Source organism: Panthera uncia, chromosome F2, assembly GCF_023721935.1.
Source record: "Panthera uncia isolate 11264 chromosome F2, Puncia_PCG_1.0, whole genome shotgun sequence".
Taxonomy (NCBI): Eukaryota; Metazoa; Chordata; class Mammalia; order Carnivora; family Felidae; genus Panthera; species Panthera uncia.
In genome coordinates, this window is record NC_064812.1 from 3,294,991 (window position 1) to 3,317,516 (window position 22,526).

General features: G+C 47.9%; 1 protein-coding gene across 2 annotated transcripts in view; it reads left to right on the forward strand.

Moving 5' to 3' along the window:
- TRAPPC9 (trafficking protein particle complex subunit 9) overlaps positions 1-22,526 on the forward strand; it is a 566,939-nt gene that overhangs the window by 10,435 nt on the left and 533,978 nt on the right. The window contains exons 3-5 of one of the 2 annotated variants that reach the window (XM_049633425.1): positions 7,127-7,272; positions 9,788-9,916; positions 18,083-18,109. In XM_049633425.1, coding sequence (XP_049489382.1) covers positions 7,127-7,272; positions 9,788-9,916; positions 18,083-18,109 — 302 coding nt within the window. The remainder of the gene's footprint in view (positions 1-7,126; positions 7,273-9,787; positions 9,917-18,082; positions 18,110-22,526) is intronic. The other variant, XM_049633426.1, reaches the window with a different exon arrangement.

Consider the following 22,526-nt stretch of genomic DNA (forward strand, 5'->3'; position numbering starts at 1 on the left):
GCGATCCAAAGAGACCAGAGTGATCCATAGATATCTAGAGCGATCCATAGAGACCGGAGCGATCCAAAGAGACCAGAGTGATCCATAGAGATCCACAGCGATCCATAGAGATCAGAGCGATCCAAAGAGATCCAGAGCGATCCAAAGCGGGCTCTGCACTCAGAGCAGCGAGTCCCATGTGGGGCTCAAACCCAACCATGAGATCATGACTTGAGCCAAGGTCAGACACTTACCTGATTGAGCCACCCAGGTGCCCCTTCTTCTTCTTCTTCTTCTTCTTTTGTTTTTTTTTTTTTTTAAGTTTATTTATTTTGAAAGAGAGACAGAGAGAGCATGTGCACACGAGCTGGGAGGGACAGAGAGAAGAGAGAGAGAATCCCAAGTAGGCTAAGCACTGTCAGCACAGAGCCCAACGTGGGGCTCGATCCCACGAACTGACATGAACTGAGCTGAGATCAAAAATTAGATGCTTAACTGACTTGAGCCACCCAGGTCCCCCTCTGTGTCCCTTTCTGTAGATTGTGGATCAGGGTCTCCCGGGTGAGGCTTAATTAACCCAGTGTGCATGCTGGCAGAGTGCCCACTGCAAAGTAGGTGGTCAGTAAGTTTCTTGAATTTACCTAAGGTCAAACACTGCCCTTCTGCTTGTTGGTAAGTTGGAGGAGAAATTGTCACAGAACCGAGAAAAACCAGGCCCTAGGCCAGCCCTGTGAGTGGGGAGCACAGAGTAGCCCAAGTTCCACCTGCCTGTGGTGCTTTGCAGGGTCTGGGGTGGTGTTCATTTCCTCGCCACGCACTTTTAGTGGCCTAAGGAAGGGGCAGGCATGTTGCACCTGTGACCTGTGCTCAGTCCTCCCGGTGGCCCTGTGGTCTACATGCTGGTCCTCCCCTTTTACGCCTTGGGGCCGGGGTGGCAAGGTGTAGGAGCTGGTCAGCCACGAGGGACAGAGCTATGGTGCCCACTGAGCCCTCTCCACAGCGGTGCTCAGTGGGGCGGGTGCCCTGGCCACTGTCCCTTACCACACGGGGCTGCACCGTGCACACAGCCCCTGCACTCCCCAGCCGCAGCGGCCTGGGGTGCGGGCACGGACTGGCTTGTCCCTGCCGCCCAGACCAGTGGGGGAGAGGCTGAAGCCTCAAAGGCAGCTGGGAACCCCGCTCTGACCCCATGCCTGGGACATCCTCCTTTGCTACACGAGGCACCAGTGACATATTTTAGTCATCGACTTCTTGGCTTTGAGGTTGCAGACCCACCAGGGAATGCCAGCTTGTTCTTGCCCTTTGAAATCTATGCTCACGGTTTGAAGGGAGTGACAGGACTGTCTTGGGACACTGCCTGGCACGTGCCGGGTAATAATATCAGCAAGCATCGAGTGAGGGCCTCCACATGCCAGGCGTGGCTCTAGGCCCCGGAAAAGCGGCAGTGGATTGAACTGGCCTCCCAGTGGGTCCATTCTGCTCTGAGTGCTGTAAACACTCAGCTCTCTTTTGACCTCAAATCAAATACATTCTTCTGTAATCTCTGCTAACACTGTTGCTCTCACTGCTGTGTAGCGGGTTCCGTTCCTGCAGCTCTTGTAGGAGCGTCCAACTGAAATGAGATCATATTCTGCAGCTCACAAGGAAATGTCTAGGTGAAGGCCAAGTTTCGGTTGGTGCACTGGCCACATGGATAGGCCCCGTGGCCGACTCGGCTGAGTGCAGGCCCCACACTTCCCAGTAACGTGGGGTGCGGGTGTATTTCACTTGAACATCCCGCGTGCCCCTGGCCTCATGAGAGCCCCTTGGTAGGTTCCTGGATGTGCAGTGTCGTAGGCGTGAAAGTTATTTTTGTTCTTGTGTGTTTCTAATTTTTGCTTGTTCCTCTTTCTTTTCTTTTCCTTTTTTTTTTTCTCTCATACCGCCCTGTGAGTATGTTGTTGGGTCTGAAAAGGTAGGCTGTGAACATATTGCCTTGAAAATAGCTAGATTTCCCTGTGTGCTGCCTCCTCATTGCCTTTACTGCTTTAAAAAACCAAAACTTACCACTGCCTGGATCCATATTACTCTGATCATCTTTTTATTTTTGAATCATCTTATTAAAAGTTTTTTTTTTTTTTTTTTTGCTTTTTTAGCGCGTAACCCATGGGTGTTTGATATCTGTTTAAAATATTTGCTTTGGGGAACTTGTTTGGTCTTCCTTCGCATTTGGTGACAAATGAGCCCTGATTCATCTTTTTTGTTCGTTTTGAAGGAGTGAGATGCTAATTGATTTGGGTGGCTTCGCGGGCTTTTCCGCCGGGCATCTTAACCTGTAAAGTCTAAGACAAGCGGCCCCTCGCTCCATTCTGGCTTTTGAATGAGCACCTCGGGCACGTGTTTCCTGGCTGTTGCTGTGTGATGTGCATGACGGTGCTTTAGCTCCCGTGGCAGTCGCCGGTGCAGGGACGCGAAGGGACGCCGAGGAGGGCACGGTTGCCCCTTGCCCACCCCCGCAGCATGCTACTGACTTCACTTCACCTTAGCAGCTCTCCCTCATAAAAGGGCAGAGACTGTCCAACAGTCTGCACCGGTCTCATGCCCTTTTATGACAGGGACTGTTTCTAAGCATTAGGAAAACGTGGCCTTCTCAATAGCTGGTTCATTTGGATCTTGTGGACACAGGGACCTCTGTGGTTGACCACAGCTGACTTTCTGTGTTAGCCAGTAGGCATGCAGAGCCGGGTCATGGGGTTCACCTGAGCGGTCGAGCGGGCCCTTACTTGCACCAGCCTTTATTCTTCATGAAACTCCGTGTTGGTGAGAATTAGCCGTTTCTGTGTTTGTTGAGGCTCACGTCTGTCACTGAAGGGCGTGTCATTAGTTTGCGGCGGGGGAACTCCAGCAGTTAACCAAGCTCGGTCCTGGAGGGAGAACCTGGGGCTGATCCAGGTCCTTGTGTTCCCCCGCCCCGGCCCAGCTCCCCCGGGGGGGGAGGTTTTGCCGCGGCCACCGTGCTGGCCAGGAGGCCCTGATTTCTTCTTTAATGCTCTGGCCCGAAGGGGAATACTTTCGTCCTTCGTTTACTTTGCCTCAGTTGAGACTGGCTGGACTTTCAGAAAGAGTCCCTCATGTTCCGGGGTGGGGGACTAAAGCAGGAGTGCGGTGTAGCAAGTACGAGAAGCCGTCCGCCTTCAGAAAGGCAGGGCAGGGATGCTATGATGGCCGGGCTGTGCCCCGGAACACGGGACCTTTCCCGTTGCTCCCTAGGCCCCAGGGGACTGGTGTAAGAGTGGCCTTGCCCGGCCTCCTCCCTTCTCACCTGCTCACCTCTGGCAGGTAGGTCCATTCAGCGGGAGCTCTCCCAGACCTCGGACCCTTCAAAGTTCAGACTGCGGGACAGGCATGAGCCTCTTTTTCTGGGCCGTCTTCTTGGCCTCCTGTGCGAGACCACGTGCCTTCCCTGAGTGTCGGTGCCAGGAGAGCCCTCCCTCTCTTCAGAGGGCTGTGACACTCAGCGCACGCCTGCCGTGTCCTGCACTGAGGTATACTTAGGGACAGAAATGTCACGGCTCGTCACTGGGCCGGGGGCGGGGGGGCGGGGTGAGGAAAAGAGGAAATCGAGTGAGAAAGTCAGGGTTTTGACCTGAACAGCTGGGCATGTGGTGGGGCTGTCTGCTGGGAAGGACTGGAGGTACCTGCTGGGGGTCAAATTCCAGAGCGAATGTTGGACGTGTTTTTACATGCCTGTATTCGTTTGATATTCAAGTGACCGTTTCAAAGAGGCAGTTGGATTTATGAGCCTGGAGTGCAGGTGACAGAGTGGACTGGAGAGACACCCTGGGAGGTGTCGGTATGTGGCTTGTGTTTAGAACCAAGGGTGTGGGTGAGCTCACCTAGCGAGGTGTAGACTGGGGTGGGAGGAGGGGCCGGGCTGTGACCAGTGGGCTGGAGGGAAGCCCGGTATGGGATTTTGGGAGCTGGTGCCATTTATCTTAAAAGCACTGGAGGGCAGGGCAGCTGCTAAGGAAGCCCCGGGGGGGATGGTGTGCTGGACCTACATCCCGGGAGGACTGCTCCTGCAGCAGGAGGGTGGAGGAGAGCCCCCTGGGAGCCAGAGTCTCATGGGGCGGTGGGATAGAGCCGCGCTGGTCCTTGAGGGAGGGCGCAGAGGCCTGAGGAGTGGGGGCGTCCCAGACTCCTGGTCTGTCCCGTGGAGCAGAAGGCACGTTGGGTAGGGCTCTGGGGGGACTGGGAGCAGGAGCTGACCTGTAGGATTGGTGGATAGTTCTGGAATAGTCTTTCCCCCCGCAAAGACTTTAAAAGAATCTCCTGAGTACGTCAATAGTTACTTTGGAGGAAGCAGTTCTGTTTTGACCCTTCTAAGGGTAAGGCACGATATTTGCGGGTTCAGAGAAGAGTGAGGGCCTGTCACGGGGCTTCTGTCGCGAGGGGGAATAATGCCAGTTTAAGACGGGAAGGGGGCAGGGGAGGGGGAAGGTGCCGATTAGTCCCTACGTATGGCACTCAGCACCGAGGTAGTCTTCGCACGCTGAGCCACGTGTCGGGAGTTGACAGTAACGGTGCTGGAGGCGGGAAATGTGCGTTTGGATGCCGAGTCCTTTTCCGGTTGGAACGGAGAACACAGCGGTGCGTCCTGAACTTCTGTTCTGTTGACATTGTTGTCTTATTTTACTCAGTAGGGTGAAAAGTCCCTGCATGTTGGTATCACGGTGAGATGTTTTCATGGGTATTAAGTGGAAGTTTTGTTCCCCGTCAGGTCCGGTGGCTTGTGACACACACGTGAGAAGCCTTGACTTTGGGGCTTGGGCTGTGTTTGCTTTTTGTTTAAAAATTTTTTTTAACGTTTATTTATTTTTGAGACAGAGAGAGAGCATGAACGGGGGAGGGTCAGAGAGAGAGGGAGACACAGAATCTGAAACAGGCTCCAGGCCCCCAACTGTCAGCACAAAGCCCGACACGGGGCTCGAACTCATGGACCGCGAGATCATGACCTGAGCCGAAGTCGGCCGCCCAACCAACTGAGCCACCCAGGCGCCCCTGGCTGTGTTTGCTTTTTGTTCCTCCCTTCTCTGCTCTCATCCTCCTCATCTCCCCACATGCTCTCAGAGAGGCCCTGCTTTTAATGGGGTGAATGGTAACAGTGTGGTCGTGTTGTGGGGGGCAGCCTGGCCAAGACCTGAGGGACATAACGAGGGGAGATTTCCAGGAGACAGAGGGCTCTGTGTGTATTCTGAAGACAGGATAAGAGCCAGCCAGGTGACGGGACCATGAGGGCGGCCCGGGTGGCGGGAGCGGCCTGGGCGGAGGCCTTGAGGAAGGTGTCCTGTGCTGGGGGGCCGGGGGTCCGTGTCCCAGGCTTCAGGGTGGGGGCTGCTCCTGGTGGAGAGGACACTCGAGAGGGCCTGTCATACAGGGCTTCGGAGGAGCTTGGGTTTTATCAGAACTGACAACAGAGGGAGGCAGTGAAGGGGTCAGTGGGGAGTGGCCTTTAGGAGAGGGTTCTTGGTTTTGGGTTCAGTGGAAGGAGGGGGTTGGGCCGGGCAGGAGCAGCTCAGTCCCTTTGAGACCCATCCATTCATCTGTTTATTGATAGCAAACGTGCTGCTGAGCGTCCAGGGAGAGGAATGGATACACAGTAGGAAGCAAAACATACGTGTCGTTTTGGGGCTTACAGATGTCAGAAGCTGATTCAGCCAGAATGTTCTAGGAGCACAGCAGGGACGCCTGCCCAAAGTGCAGAGGTAGGAGGCAGGGAAGGCTGTCTTGAGAAGCTGACAATCAAATGGGGTGAGGCCCAAGGAGAGCGTGAAGTAGTGAGGCAGAAGGTGGGGTCCGCGGTCACTGGGGTCGGGGAAGGCTGCAGAGCGCAGGGGGTGGGCAGTGGGGGAGCCAGAACTGTACTGGGGAACCTTGAAGGGTTTGAAGTGGGGGACTGAATCAGATTTATGCTTCGGGGAGGCCGCTCCGGGTGGGCGTGAGTGTAGCAGGGACGGAGTGGAGACTGGCGAGGGGCTCGTTGGAAGGCTGTGGAGGTATCCAGGAGGAGAGAGATGAGGGCGTCTGGTTGGGGATGCCAGGGTGGCCTAGGTGTGGAGTTTTCTTATGGGGAGGGCTGGCTTGTTAGTGGGGGAGGGGGGCATGCTAACACTGCGTTGTGGCTGTGAAGGAGACTGGGCTTTCCTCTTCCCTCTCCCCTGCCTTACGTGATGATCTTAGTACAACCCATACTGGGAACAGAAAGACTAAACTCTGGGGTGGCCAAGGAGTTTATAGTGTTTGTTAGAGTTAGATCTGTGAGGATTTAACTTTGTACTGAGATCTGTCAATAACACTCAGTTAGCTAGAAACTTCACGTCTTTTGGATTCCTGTAGGGGTTTTTCTTCTTGATATGATGGCTTTCTTGGTGAGAAAAAAATTTAATATAGCTGCGATTTTTCTTGAAAAGAAAAACACTTCTCTTTGAAGAAATTTAATATTCAAAAGAATAGGAATATTTAAAAAATGATAAACGAATATTTTGATACAATTTTTTTTGGTTTTGAGTTGATATGGAGTGAGAAGCCTTTGCATTATTTATAGCACATCCTTGCCAATATTTAAGGAGCTGTTGGTGACGCCCCAGGCCCCGCCCTCTCAAGGCATTATTGAAGCTGGCTCTAAAGTAGTGAAGATAAAGGTCTTATTTGCAAAAGCCAACGGCTGGCTTGTGATACAAACATCACTCTCTTTATAAAATAATAGTAGGTTTGAATTTAAGGAAGTGGAAGGTGATTGATTTTCTAAAAAGCTGAAACATAAACTTTCTCATGCTGACGTTACAGTAGGAAAATTTGTGAAGGAAAATCCCACTCAAATATTGTCTGAGGGAAATACATGGTGGAAGTCACATGTACCTCGTCCCTCTAGGAAATAACCTGGCAGGTGTTTTTGAAGTCGGGACTGTTCCAGCTCACATACTGGCAATGATGGTTGCTGCCTCTCAATTACAGAGCCTAACGTTGCCTTCTTAGCATTTTTTTTTTTTTTTTTTTTTTTTTTTTTTTTTTTGTAGTGAGAGGGTTGAATCGTGCTTAGCCAGTGTGCTTTGGGGGCAGAAGTCGTGCGTGCTAGCAGTGACACATTTCCACGCGTTGTGTTTTTTAGACATTACAAGAAGCGGTGCCAGGGGCGCATGCGGAAGCACGTGGGAGACCTGTGCCTCCAGGCCGGGATGCTGCAGGACTCTCTGGTGCATTACCACATGTCCGTGGAACTTCTCCGCTCAGTCAATGACTTCCTGTGGCTCGGAGGTAAGGTCATCTCATGAAGATATCAGATATGTGATTGTAGCAACTGTTATTTGCAATAAGAGAAAAGAGAAAAATGAAAAGGAATTCTAAAAACGAAGGATGAGGGAGGAGAGGCAGTCGGCTGTCTGGTCGGTGTCGGGGATCGGCGGGGACAGCCCTCCTGCCGTGTCTGCCGCCGTGTCCCCACCCGGGCCTGCCCTGGCATCCTGCAGGCACCCCCCCACACTGTCCTGTATCGTGGGCTGTCTTTCCGTGTTCCTCTGGGCTTGTTTGTTTTTAAGCACATCTTGCCCTCTGCTAATGCCATTCCCCACCGAAGTCACCTCCTACCCTCATTCTTCAGAACCCCGTGTGTACACGAGCTGGTGGACGGGTCAGCCAGACGTGGTATGTCCACACAGTGGAATGTCATGAAGGCGTGAAAATGTGAAAAGTTACAGCACAGGGAGGATAGTCAGTAATACCGTAATACCGGGGAGTGGTGACAGAGGGTGACCGCGCTTGTCGCGAGGAGCGCCGAAGTGACGTATGGAGTCGTCCGGTCCGTGTGGCATACACCCGAAACCAGAACCACGTGGTACGTCCCCTGTCCTTCCATAACATGAAAGACATAAACTGCGACGGACCTTGATAGCAGCACGTAGACTCAGAGGAGCCGGGCACAAAGGGCCACCTGTCAGCTGGAATGTCCAGAATAGGCAGAGAACCGATTCCTGGCTGCCAGAGGTAGAGGTGGCCGTGGAGTTTCTTTTGGGGCTGATGGAAACGTTCTGGAGTTAGACGGTGGTGATGGTCGCCCAACTGTCTGTGTACTAACGACTGCTGACTTGGGCACTTTTCAGTGGGTGAGTTTTGTGAGTTACATTTCAATTTGAAAAACTAGAGAAAGAAGGAAAAAACCTACTTCAAAGGATAGCCTTTCCTCACCCCTCCAGGCAGTGGGGGCCTGCAGAGTCTTGTCCAGAGCCCCGTCTGTCGTGGAGCTTGCCCTTTGTGCTGGAATTGTGTGTTTACATGCGTTTTTCCTTCAGGGACCATCTCCTCGGCGTGGGGTGGGACGCGTGGTCTGTGTGTGTCCGTAACTCAGCTTATTGTACATGTTCCATAAACGCTTGTTAAATAAATGTTGTGTGGGTAAGGAGTGAAATCAGGTTCTTTCCCGGAAAGATTAGTCGGGAGGCCTGTGAGCTACAACGATAAATACAAGTCAGAATACAGTAATGGAGTAAGTTCTTTAATGGAAGTTTAGCAATGTGCTCTGGAACCATTAAATATAAGAAATTCTTAAAATGGACTTAAACTCCATAATTCGATTTAAGGGGGCTAGAGATTGGTCGGTGGAATATATCCATACTTCAGGGAGCTGTAACATTAGGGCCCCTGTGGTGGGCACTTATCCAGAAGGAAGGGTCCCTGCTCATGACCCACATAGGGACCAGCTGGGTCGGTAGTGGCCCTGAAGAAGGGCGGGGGCGGGGCACGGCCTGTGCTGTATGCTGTTTGCCTGGTCCAGTCTCTCACGAACGTGTAGTGCAGTTTCCCAGAGGCTACGTGACCTGTGACATCACCACAGGTTGAACGCACAGGTAGATGGGAGACTCCAGCTCACTGTATCAAGTCATACATTAAAGACATTTGTAAAAATATAAAACAGTACCAGCCTTCCAGCCTATATTTTTGTTTTGGAAAATAGTTATTGTTCATCAATATATAATATATAGTGGGATTATTATTATTTTAAAAAGGAATGAACACATACCTATTAAAATCTGTTTTTAGTTATAGTTTCAGATATGGTAAATATCTGTCGATGTAACCTGCACAGAAAAAAATTCTTTGTGATCCTCAGTGATTTTCACAGCGCGAAGGGGTGTTAAGACCAAAAGGTTTGGGGACCGTTGCAGTCATAGACATGAACACTGTAGAGTAACTTAGAAGGCCCGGGGCCGAGCTTGATTCTTAGGCTCTGCCTGCCTGCCGGCCGTACTCTAAGTAACCGTGGCTGCCTTTGAGGACCAGACAGGCTTACAGGTGTTTGCTCCAAAGGAAACCGATGCATTTTAGGGCGTATGGCGGGGCAAGGTGTTGTGGGCCGGCTTTGCTGTCTTATTTTTGAACGTTTTCAATCCGGAGCATCTGTCGCTCCCTGGCTCTGTAGTGTCAGGGTCTGGCACTGGGCCTGCCACGTGGTGGGCGCTCAAGTGTTGGTGACAAGGATGAAGAGGCTGGCCTGTCTCACGTGTGTGCTCAGTCTCCCAGTGAGACCTCGAGTCTCCCGACAGTGTTCTGTGTTGTCAGCTTCGGCATGGGCGTGGGAAAGGTAGTGGGTGCTACGCTCCTGTTGGGAACAAAACCCGTGATCTGGAGGAACCATCTTTGTTTTGGGGAGAAACTGGCACTTCTACATAATCGAATTGTTCCGTGTTCCGATCATTCTTAGGCCCTGCAGGTTGAGCTCATGATGGGCCACTAACTTTACTAATTGTATTTTTTTGTTTGTTTTTAAAACACCCAGCTGCCCTTGAAGGGTTATGTTCCGCGTCTGTCATCTGTCACTATCCTGGTGGAACTGGGGGTAAGACTGGAGCTCGCAGGTTCCAGGGGAGCTCTCTCCCTGCTGAAGCAGCCAACAGACACCGACCAGGTAAGCTCTGTGCCTTCCTCCCGCCCGGACTCCTTCCCTGCCTCTTAAGGATGCAGGAGTAGTTGATTACGTTTCTCTCTGAGTGAAACCTGACTAATGTTTACATAAAATATAAAAGCCGTTGAGTCAGAAATCTTGGACGAGACGTTTTCTTCTGATTTTATTGAGTACTGATCTTATGGAATCTTACTATTGATGGATTACAATGATTGTTTCATTTCTGGAACACTTGAATAAAGTTTCTTGGTAGACTGGCCTCAAAGTTCTGTGCCTGGGTCTTTTTCCCAGGTGTCAACTTTAACAGCTGATTCAGGGCTTGGTCTCTTCCTTAGTTTTCAGTTTGATGACATTCTTTCTCTCTTTTCTTTTTTAAAGTTTAGTTATTTATTTTGAGACTCCTGCGAGGCAGGGAGGGACAGAGAGAGAGAGGAAGAGGGAGAGGGAGATCCCAAGCAGGCTCCACGCTGTCAGCACAGAGCCCGATGCGGGGCTTGATCTTACGAACCATGAGATCATGACCTGAGCTGAAATCAAGAGTCGGACGCTTAATAGACCGAGCCACCCAGGTGCCCCGATGAAGTTCTTTTAATAAGTTCAGTTTGATCTGCTTAGGTTTGTCAGCACCAGTGAGGGGTAAAACGTCTTTTTGGAGGAGCAGACTTGCAAGTGTTTTTGAATAAACTTGAGCCTTTTGGCCCTTAAGGGATGAACTTGTCATACTGCTTAGGTCATGAAGATAAGAGCAAAGAGTGTGGAGATCAAGGCCTCATGCACAACCTTGAGGTGGTTTTTGATCCATGAGATTCTTTGACACTTTTTCCCCCAGAGAGAAAGCCCTTGGTAGTAAATGTGTATTGGGTAGGGGAGTGGCTTGAATGTATTTTGTCCTGACTTCACCTGTGACCAACAGACAGTGAGACGCGACCTTCGGGAGCTGGTTTCCTGCGGCTGCACAGTTGTGTGTAGGGCTGCATGGGTGGGTCTGTAATGGTTCTAGAAGAGAAGATATTTTATCCTTCTTCGGCACAGCATCCTGGATGACTTCAGTCGTCCCCCAGTTACTTGATGGGAAGGGAAAGCTGGCTGAGAGGCCGAGTGCATGGCTGTGGTCCTGGCTGCGGCCCTGTGGCCCTGCGGTGGGGCTCTCCTGCTTCCCCAGTCAGTCTCCTGCACATTCTGGGAGTGCCTTCTGGTGGGGATGGTTGTTTCCCTCGTGATTTGAAGAGTTCTGATGTGTTGAGACTGTTGTACTGATGTGATTAGTGAGACTCAAGACTTTTTAGAGAAATGTTTCATTTTTCCACTTTGCTGAGTGTAGGCAAAAAAAAAAAAAGGTTTAAACTTTTCTGAGAAACTGCTCTGTCTGCAGTAGAGAAGTGTTTTTATTTAGCCTCGCGTCGTGTAGACCGCCCGGGCGCTCTGACCGTTGGAGGCACCGATGGGAAGGCTGTGCAGTGAAGCCCAGGTGAGGGCAGACAGAGCTGGGCTGATTTTACTTCCCTTCTCGCAGAAGAGGGTTCAGGTCTGCTGCCGTGCTCGGTGGCACGGACAGGCGTGTCGTTTCGTCCTGAATAGTGACCCCGGGGCTGTCCGCCGCACCCTCCTCTTACGTCACGGCAGATGGCGTCAAGACCAGACGAGCTGGTTGTTAACATTCTCCCTGCATTTGCATCCATTCCTTCCTCAACAGCAGAAATGCACATTGTCCTTTACTGTCAGCATTTACTATCAGTGGGACCTGGAGCATTTAGGCTCCTGGTGCCTCAGTTGCTCTGTCTCCAGAACAGGGAAGGTAGTGACAGTATTCCCCTCCTAGGGTTCCTGTGAAGGTGCCCGAGATGGACCTGTCCTACCCGGCCCTGGGTAACTGTCAGCGACAATGTCATCGAGAGTGTTAGGGTGAGCAGTAGGTAGTTTGAAGACTTGGTGATGTGAATTAATGAGTACGGTTAGAATACCCCAGACATCTCGGATCCGGCAGACGTCCTTGGATGAAAGGAAATTGTTTCTCTCCTAACATCGAGTTATTGTAGTTGCAGAAGAATTCTGTAGTCCCTGCCTCTTTTGCTTTCGTTCTCCTTTTTTTTTTCCTTCAACTTTCTTAGTATTCAAAAGTTAGAAGCCACAAATTCTTTTATTCTGGAAGCTTGCATGTGAACTTGTAATGCTATAATTAATGGACAAACCTTGGTTTATTAAGAAAATCAATAGGACATTCTGCAGTCAATGTGAAGAGAAATGCTTATTGACTCGTACATGTTTCTTTTTTGTGGTTACCTCTACTCTTTGGTCTGTCTTCATGTGTTAATCATCACCATCATTGTCATGATCAAAACAGCTATGGATTACTCAGCACCTGCCTAGGCCAGTGGCTGTGCTCAGCGCTGTCCTTATGTCCTGCCTCCCAGCAGGTGTTGGAGGGCACATATCAGTATCTCCTTTCTGCAGGTGAGGCACTGAGGCAGAAAGAGCTGGGCCCCAGCCCCTGGTCATGCAGCCAGCGAAGGCAGACTCGGGGCCGGGGCCCAGGTTGCTCTGACTGTGCAGCTTGTGTTCTGGGTTGCTGCTCTGACCAGCCGCCCGTTGACTGGTTTCCAGAGCACTGGTGAGTTCATCACTGCCACGTTTTAGTGATCTCAGCCTGATGAGGCCTTAAAAGAAGAGATCAGTGAGACCATGAGACAGAGGGACATAGATTGAAATGATATATATTAAAAAAAATTTTTTTTTAACATTTATTTGTTTCTGAGAGACAGAGAGAGACAAGGCACAAGCAGGGGAGGGGCAGAGAGACACGCACAGAATCCGAAGCAGCTCCAGGCTCTGAGCTGTCAGCACAGAGCCTGATGTGGGGCTCGAACCCACGGACCGTGAGATCATGACCTGAGCCGAAGTCCGACGCTTAACCGACTGAGCTGCCCAGGCGTCCCTGAAATGACATATTTTTGCAATTGATTTAGTCTCAGCCAACAATGTAAAAAGTTAACATTTTAGTTTCAACTCTGTAAGCACTAAAAAATAAAACATTTAAAATGATTACAGTGCAAAAGAGAAGTGGGCTTTGAAAATCCAGCCATCATTGCTAATGGCTTAGCCCTTGCTTTTCCCTGGTGATGCTTGTTGGGAGAAAACCTCCAAAGACAGAAATGGTTTTCTGTAGCCATTAGTACAGAAGAAAAGATGAAGTTAGTGAATGTTGAGAGAAGGTAAAAACCTAGACTCTTCTCTTTCTGCTGGTGAGCACGCAGATTCTATGGGACTTGGGACTTGCTTTTTATGGCCTAAGTATATTTCCTCACCTGTGAAATTTGAGTGGTGTTATTTAATTTGTGTGATTATGAGAGTTAGCTGCCTTGTATGCAAAGCACCTAAGAGGTGCTCAGTAAGCATTTGCTGTCACAATAGCATAGATTATTTACAAGTATCAACCCTGAATACTGAAGAGGGCAGTTTGTTTCTGATGCATGCTCCATACGTATATGCATATGATAATACGAGTATGATTGAAAGTGATAGGGACCCAGTTACATTGTTTTAGTGGGGTATGAAGCTTTGATGGGATCAGTGTCGTTCTAGTGACATAGGGAATAGCTAAATTGCCTTAAGATGGAGAACTTAAAGATTATTTGTATAGAACGTGTGTTTTTACAACTTAGAATTCATATTGCCATGTAACCATTAAAACCTTTACATTACATAGCCAGTATGTTTAGAAAACTTGATATTGAGCTGTTTTCAGGGAATAAGCTTATCTCTTTTGTGAGTGAAGAAAATTTTGATTTTTTTCTGTACTCTTAATAGGTTAAAACAAGTCAAAATGTTCATTTGGCATCACTTTTTTTTTTTTAAATAGAGGGAATAATAGAAGGGGGGAACTCATGCTGTTTTACTATGTAAATAAACATTTTTGTATTTCAACAAAGTTGTATGATGTATAGTTACCAGCTCTTTGGGCAGTATTTTGCAAGACACTTAGAATACCTACCTACTGTTAGAAAAAAACCGATGTGACCTTTATGAACACAGGGTTAGCATAGATCTGCTGGGTATTGGTAAGTGCAACAAGCAAGGACTAGGAGTAAGCTTTCCTACTGATGGCTGGAAGGACAGATTCCCTGGGTCTCAGTCTCCCTGTCTGCAAAACGAAGAGGCTGGACCCGACGCCCAAGACTCCTTCCCGTTCAGATTAGTTTCCGTGAGCCTGTGTCTTGTTTATATTCGGGAGTGTTAAGGATCCCAGATCAAGTGCTGAGTACGCTCCCTTCCCTGAAGCTGCCGTGTCCTCCCTGTGTGCTCGCTAAGCTTTCGGTGAAGGTGTCTGAGCACCCTGTTTTTAAAACCCTTGCTGATCTTTTTTCTTACCGCGCAGGCAATTTCTCTTGCACCTTTTCCAGCAGCGTAGAAAGCCTTTCTGTGGCCGTAGGTGGCGCTGTTGCACCTTTGAAAAGTCTTAGTCTCACTTTTCCTGTTTGTAAAAGATTTATTTAACCAACAGTCCTTTAATTTGATTTTTTTTTTTGTTTGTTTGTTTCGTGTTTCAGAATGGTACAGCGTCCATTCTGTCTAGGCGTTCCACTTATATCTTATTTTTATTCTGTCATCTCGGTGTGAAAATTTCAGATGTGCTGTGTGAACAGTGGTGAAGACTTTCTTCCAGTGTTAGAAGCCAGGCAGCCGTGATTTCATAACAGGGGTAGATGCAGCGCCCGGAGCGCCTTCAAGCTGCAGAACCGCGAACTCTCCGAGGGTTAATCAGAGGAAGGTGATTTGGTTTCGGGGACCGAGCCTCGTGTTTCGTCTCGGGCGTGAGCGTGCAGGCCGCCACTTAGTCGTGCGACCTGGCGTCAGTTCTCTGAGATTTTTCCTCATCTGGATGAGGATGCTAATGTCTTCTTTGGAGAATTATGAGGATTAGGGAGAAATTTTGTCAAGTGTTTAGCACAGTGGTTATCTCGTAAAAGAGCTCGTGAACTTTAGCTGTTATGTTGCACAAAGCCGTTATTTTATACTCTTTGGCGATTACTAAAATTGGAAGTGACAGTTCCACGAAGAAAGATGCAGTTAAGAAGTGAGTGAACGGTTTGAGGAGGGTCGGTAGCTCCTGTGGCCGTAATTTAGCGGCAGCGTCAGAGATGGGGCATTCTGTAGTCAACCCACCTGAAGTCACGGAACTGTTCGTTAATTAAGCGTATGCTGGGGCTTAAGGGGTCCAATAATTGCACTCCTGTGTTCTCCACCAGCCAGCTGGGAGATGAGGTGGGAGTGGGCAGGAGGAGACAGATGTCACCTTTATTACTGATAAAGCCGCATTCTCCACGAAATTTAGGGGTGCAGGAAAATGTTCCTCCTGTATCTGGAACTGGTCAGACCGGCCCAGGGGGCTCTGGGCCTGAGGGGACCTGCCCAAGTCTTCAGGACACGGGGTAAGCCGGGCACCCCAGGGAAGAAGAGGGGTTCACATGCTCTGCTCGCCCCCCAAACTTTCCCGAAGCCACGCCACGCGTGTGAGGAGGACGAGCCGGGCCACACGGTCAGAAGCGTTACGGTGAGAGCCCTCCTCGCGGGGACCGGAGCAGTGGGAGGAATGGCCCCTTCCTCCCACTTTCCACAGGTCACGGGGTAGAGCAGAAGGGTACTCCCCAAGAGCTTGTAAGTGGGACAACGAGGAACTATGGAAGATGATTAGAAGGGAGATTTGTGAAGTCACCTTAGTAGTTACCGTTCGTTGAGCGCTTCACATGTGCTATCCGTGTTTCTCAGAGCGTGCCTGATGTAATCCCTGAATCCTCACAGCAGCCCGGCAGGGTAGGCTTGATGATTGCCCCCATTTTACGGATGTGGACACTGAGGCACAGAGAGGGTAGGCAACCCGACCAAGCTCACGGAGCTGGCGTCAGAGCAGGGACCTGGCAGTGTGGCTGGGCTCCCGGAGACTGGTTTCAGGTGTTTCTGGGACGTCAGCCCGTCTGCAGGTCTGCATGTGTGTCTGTCCGTCAGTCAGGGCTCTGCCAGCCTAGAAAGCCTGGCAGAGGGAGAGTTACGCAAGTGTTGACCGTGGTGTCCGTGGGAGTCACCGTGGCCAGCCTCGATTGTTCGTCCAGGCGGCAAGTCCGTCCCCCTAACAGATATTTGGTCCCAGTGAATCTACGAAAACCCGTCCTGCTCTGCTTCTGCCCGTGATCGGGCCGTTGAGGGGCAGTGTGCTCTTCCCCTGTGATATTTGCACTGTGATATTTGGTCTGATCGGTAACTTTTTGTCTTCTGTTACACTAACAAGTTCAACCTCCGCTCTTCTTACGTTAGTCTCTTAGGAGTTCGGTTAATGTGAAATCAGTCCATTGGAGCCTCATGATGCTGATAATCAAATTTCAGAGCCCGTCAGGGTACTTGTAGCCGTGGAGACCGGGCTGCAGGACACCCTTTCTCTCACTGTGCGATATCCTCAGACAGCACCCACTATTCCCGTGTCCCCCACCCTTCCGAACAGGCCAGGTAACAGACAGCAAAGTACTTGGGCTGCTCCTCCCAGTGAGAACACTGGTAAGTGGCTGGAGGTGAGCTAATAAAAGGAAAGGCTCCCAGGAAGTCCAATTAGATGTTAAAGTCCATTTGGGAAAGGACTGTCTACTTTTTTTGTGGCTGAGCTTTTTCTTTGCTGTTTGAAGAAACTATCTGGGCCATGTGGCTTACAGACTCACACGGGATGAGATGAAGGGAATTTAAAAGGCAGACGAGGGTTGTTTTAGGCGGTCCCTCCAGGCCAGTGAGAAGTGATAGTCCTCGGCCTGTGTGAGACGTGAGACAAAGACTCTTACACACGGACGAAGGTAACTTTAAAAGCCCTGCAGTCGCAGTGCACTTAGTATGGGGCCCGGTTCGTCACTACGTGTGCCGAGAGGTCAAGTAATTGATGGTTGTGATAATGACTGAGCTGAGGCAGGAAAAAGTTTCAGTCTCATTCCCTATTTAACAGACATGGCACAATGTAATATACTCGAGCAGGTTTTCCAATGAAGGAGAAGTTCGTAGGGTCATCTGGAAGCCCCCAGTTCCCCAAAGTGTCCCCGTAGGGGAGGTCTGTGTGTTCTTCACAGGGCACGTGTCTTGGGGGGTGGGGCGGTGGGGCGTCCCTGGCTCCTCGGAGCTACGGTTTCGTCATCAGCCGTGTGGGGCTAATCGTCGCTGTCCACTCTGTGGGGATGCTGTGAGAATCACACGGCCACACACAATGTTGTCAAGCACGTGCTTGGTGTATAGCTGGTATTCAGTAGAAGCACCTGTTTTTTTTTTATGTTTGTTTTTATTTTTCAAATTTTATTACAGTCATGGCTTTCAAATCGCAGTGATTGTTTTTGTCTTCATTTAACAGTAGAGATTGCAGTACACAAACTAGCTCTTAAATAGGATTGTGGGACGTAGTCTCTGTATTATCAATTGAATGAATATGACTAGCTTTTACTGGGACACACCTTTTGGAACTTGTCAACATATTTGCAAATGATCATAGCTAATGATAAGCACAACTCTTAGATCAGTGTTTCTTCAGGTGACAGGGAATTCTGTCCTCCAGAGAAGGCTAGTTGGATCTCATTAGTATCTGGGTAGTTTAGCAGATGATCAAGGCTTTCAAAAGCTTCTTGATAATAGTGGAGTTAACTGTTTGGTATTGCACCTTCTAGAAGTTGGAAATCCGTAGCTGGTGAGGTGTGCAGTGATTCAGTGAACGAGTGTGAGATTTCAGGAGGGTAGAGCTAAGTTCCATATAACCTTCCAATAACTTTCCCCTCCATTCCAAGCTGTGGGTGTATATTTGCACACAAAAAAATTACTGTTCCTTTGTCGTTTGGCTTATTTGTGGGAATAAGAAATTCTCCTTGGTTAAGGCGAGTAGGGGAGTATGCACTTGGAAGGTGGGAGGGCAGGAGGCAAGAGGCACTTTACAGTTTGTGCAGGGTGTGGGTGATGGCAGCTTTTTTTTTTTTTTCCTTCCAAAGTAAAAAGGCACCAAACTTGTGTGACATACTGTTATTCAGAATTGCTCTTCTGATGAGAGAGACGTGCCTCAGAGTTTTCAAGGCAATGTGAAGCATGAAATGTGATTAGTAGTTGTCTTTAAAAATAGTTTTGTTTTCCAAATAAAAGACCATACTCTGTTCTTTCTTCCAGGGGCACAAGAAGTTCTCATTGATCCAGGTACATGATCTATGTGCTTAGTTTCTTTTGGTTCTTTAAGTGCTTGTTTCATGGTGGTGTGAGTGAATGGTTAAAATTTCTGGATTATGATCTTTGGAACATTCTGATTTAAGTAACTTTAAATCAGAACTGTTAACTACTTGATTATTGTGTGGTCTTTGTTTGACGGGGCACCCTGCTGATTTATGTTGTCTGTTGAAGAGGTATATTCTTTGTCTCGCATGGTTACGTGAATGATTTGCAATGATTTAAAATTCTTTGAATGCATCGAGCATGCTTATCCAGTTAATTGTGAATTTATTCATAGTAATGACTTTACTTTGATTTTGTGGTTTATGCTCTCTCAACATGAATTTAAATTCTTTACTGCATTCTGTATATGTGTTCTTAACAGAGAAAGAAATTTTGTGTTTTACAGAGGTGGGTTTTTCTTTCTTAACTTCTGTAATTAATGCAGCTAAATCTCTTTTATTGTAGTGCCCAATTATTTCATAATGAGCTCTATTATTTTCTGGGTTAATTAGAATCAATGACAAAAGATAAATAAAAAATCAAAAAATTTCTTCCTTTGAGGAGTAGAAATCGGACAGTCATGCTAATAAATGTTTTGTGACCAGTGCATTTATTTCAATCTCACAATGTGTCTCCGTTCTGAAATGAAATTGCTTCAGATTTGCAGATTTCTGTTTTCACATCTGTGTTGAATCCTTCCTCTAGAAGATGTTCCATGATAGTTTCTTTCTTCCTTTCTTTCTCTTTTCTTTCTTTCTCTTTTCTTTCTTTCTCTCTCTCTCTTTCTTTCTTTCTTTCTTTCTCTCTTTCTTTCTTTCTTTCTTTCTTTCTTTCTTTCTTTCTTTCTTTCATTTCCTTCTGTCCTTCTGTCCTTCTGTCTGTCCTTCTTTCCTTCTGTCCTTTCTTCCTTTCTTCCTTCTTCCCCTTAGGTTATTGAGATATAATTGACATACGATTGTGCTAATTTCCTGACAGCGTTTGTGGAAGGTGTAGAGAAAGGAAAACAAAGGACTTGATTTGTTTTCTGGAGACCTGGGTTGCGATGAGGAAATAATTTGGGGGTGGCTGAGGGACTGAATGGCCCCCCCAGCCCCCCACTGAGAAGCTGAACAATGACATTGCTGTCGGGTATACTGATGTTTGATCAGTAGAAGTTGCTGAGCCCAATCTGGCTAGTTCTGCCTGATGGAAGTACTGAATTTTAGTGTGTCAACCACTACTGGCAGGAGAAGTAGATACTTACACCAAGTAGAAGTAGCTTTGAGCTGTCAGAAAACCAGTCCTTTGTTGAGAGAAAAGAATACATCTTTTTTATTCCTGAAACTTTTCAAAATGAGGTTGAATGGAAATGAAATCGAGTTTAGAGTAATGGAGGTAGAAGGGGGGGGGTCTACGGGTTTTGTCATATGGGGACATGTGGGAATCCTGTGGTCGAGGTTGAAGCTGGCAGGGAAGGACGCAGAAACCAGCATGGGGTGTCCCAGGGCATCTTCTGTAGCAGTCCCAACTTGATCTTTGTTCCTAGGGGAGGGCAAGTAGAACATTGAGGTGCTGCTCTCCCCCTACCTCCCAGCTCCTGCCATTCTGCTCCTGGCCTCTGCTCACGGGGCCTTTGGTGCCAGGGCCAACTTCCTCACTAAGGTCTGATCTTTCAGGCCTTAGTCTTGAGGGGGTTCAGAGCAAGTCTCCCCAAACTGTGCCTGCTTGGCATGTGGACTATTTGGAGTTGAAGGCAGTTGGAACTCTGTGGGATCAAGAGAAACTTTAGTTCCTCTCTTACCTACCTAGAAGAATCTCAGTTTGGTATCTTTTCCAGAATAAGAGTTATTACCAATGATAAATTTTATGTACATAACCCGTATGGAATGCAAACTGGTGTAGCCACACTGGAGAACAGTGTGGAGGTTCCTCAAAAAACTAAAAATAGAATTACCCTATGACCCAGCAATTGCACTATTAGGTGTTTACCCAAAGGATACAAAAATACAGATTCGAAGGGGTACCTGCATCCCAGTGTTTGTAGCAGCACTATCAACCATAGCCAAACTACAGAGAGAGCCCAAATGTCCATTGACTGATGAATCGGTAAAGAAGAGATCTATATTTACAGTAGAATATTACTCAGCCATCAAAATGTATGAAATCTTGCCATTTGCAATGACATGGATGGAGCTAGAGTGTATTACGCTAGGCAAAATAAGTCCATCAGAGAAAAACACCATATTATTTCAGTCATATGTGGAATTTATTTTTTTATTTTTTATTTTTTTAAAAATATAATTTATTGTCAAATTGGTTTCCATACAACACCCAGTGCTCATCCCAACAAATGCCCTCCTCCATGCCCATCACCCACTTTCCTCTCTCCGCCTCCCCCCCCCCCCAATCAACCCTCAGTTTGTTCTCACCTTAAGAGTCTCTTATGGTTTGCCTCCGCCTCCCTCCCTCTCTGTAACTTTCTTTTTTCCCCCTTCCCCTCCCTTATGGTCTTCTGTTAAGTTCCTCAAGATCCACCATATGTGGAACTGAAGAAACAAAACAGATGAACATATGGGAAACGGGGAGAGGAGAAGAGAAGGAAACAAACCACAAGAGACTCTCAATGATAGAGAACAAACCCAAGGTTGATGGAGGCAGGAGGGTGGGCGATGGGCTAGATGGGTGATGGGGATCAAGGAGGGCCCTTGTGGTGATGGGCACTGGGTATTGCATGTAAGTGATGAATCACTGAATTCTACTCCAGAGGCCAATATTGCACTGTATGTTAACTAACTAAAAATTAAATTAGAAAAAAAAAAGGAAAGAAAAATGACCCATCTGTATGGCAGGGCATATATCTAATTACCAAACATGTGCTTTTCTTCTTATTGCCCTGTAAATTGTGCTCCTTCCCTTTAAAGCCCACGCCTTTCCCATTCCTTAGCTCAGGATGGCGTAGGTTCATCATTTTACCTTTCTGTCTCTGTAGCTCATGAACATGGGGTTCTTGAATGCACGAAATTAAATTTCGTTTTCTGTTAATTTGTGTCATATCAGGGGAATCTGGGTGGCTCAGTCAGTTGAGTGTCCAACTTCAGCTCAGGTCATAATCTCATGGTTTGTGAATTCGAGCCCCACATCAGGCTTGCTGCTGTCAGTATGGAGCCTGCTTTGGATTCTCTGTCCCCCCGCCCTCTCTCTGTCCCTCCCTTGCTCATGCTCTCTCGCTCAAAAATAAATAAACCTTTAAAAAATTTTTGTCTCGTGTCAATTTAACTCTTAGACCATCCAGAGGAACCTTTGAAGGGTAGAGGAAAATTTTTCCTCTGCAACAATTTCTTTCCTGCTACTTAAACCCTGACAAATGTGTTGGTAGGGAATCACTTCATCACTCCTTGGAGCAATGTAGTATGATTCTTCTTTGTTTCTAAATCTGAACAGCGGATGTTCTCTCTGGGGTCACAGAATTGTTCAGCTCCCTAGAAAAGCCTTCCACATGAAGTCGTGACAAAATTGGATCACTTCCATTTTATTTTTGAAATTGAATTGGATATACCATTCAAAGCAAACTTTCAGATTTTTTTTTTTTATACCTGCTTTTCCTACAACTGTCTTGAGGGCCAGAAGGAAGAGTTTGACAGCGTTTGGGTGCTTGGTCTGGTATTTGTTTTAAGAACCAAGCTTCTCCTCAAGTGGTGCTGGGAAAACTGGACAGTGACATGCAGAAGAATGAACCTGGAGCACTTTCTTACACCAGACACAAAAATAAACTCAAAATGGATGAAAGACCTAAATGTGAGACAGGAAGCCATCAAAATTCTAGAAGAGAAAACAGGCAGCAACCTCTTTGACCTTAGCCGCAGCAACTTCTTAGTCAACACGCCTCCACAGTCAAGGGAAACAAAAGCAAAAATGAACTATTGGGACCTCACCAAAATAAAAAGCTTCTGCACAGCAAAGGAAACAATCAGCAAAACTAAAAGGCAACCGACAGAATGGGAGAAGATATTTGCAAATGACATATCAGATAAAGGGTTAGTATCCAAAATCTATAAAGAACTTATCGAACTCAACACCCAAAAAACAAATAATCCAGTGAAGAAATGGGCAAAAGACATGAATAGACACTTCTCCAAAGAAGACATCCAGATGGCCAACCGACACATGAAAAAATGCTTAACATCACTCATCATCAGGGAAATACAAATCAAAAACCACAATGAGATACCACCTTCCACCTGTCAGAATGGCTAACATTAACAACTCAGGCAACACCAGATGGTGGCGAGGATGTGGAGAAAGGGGATCTCTTTTGCATTGTTGGTGGGAATGCAAGCTGGTGCAGCCACTCTGGAAAACAGTATGGAGGTTCCTCAATAAACTAAGAATAGAACTACCCTATGACCCAGCAATTGCACTACTAGGT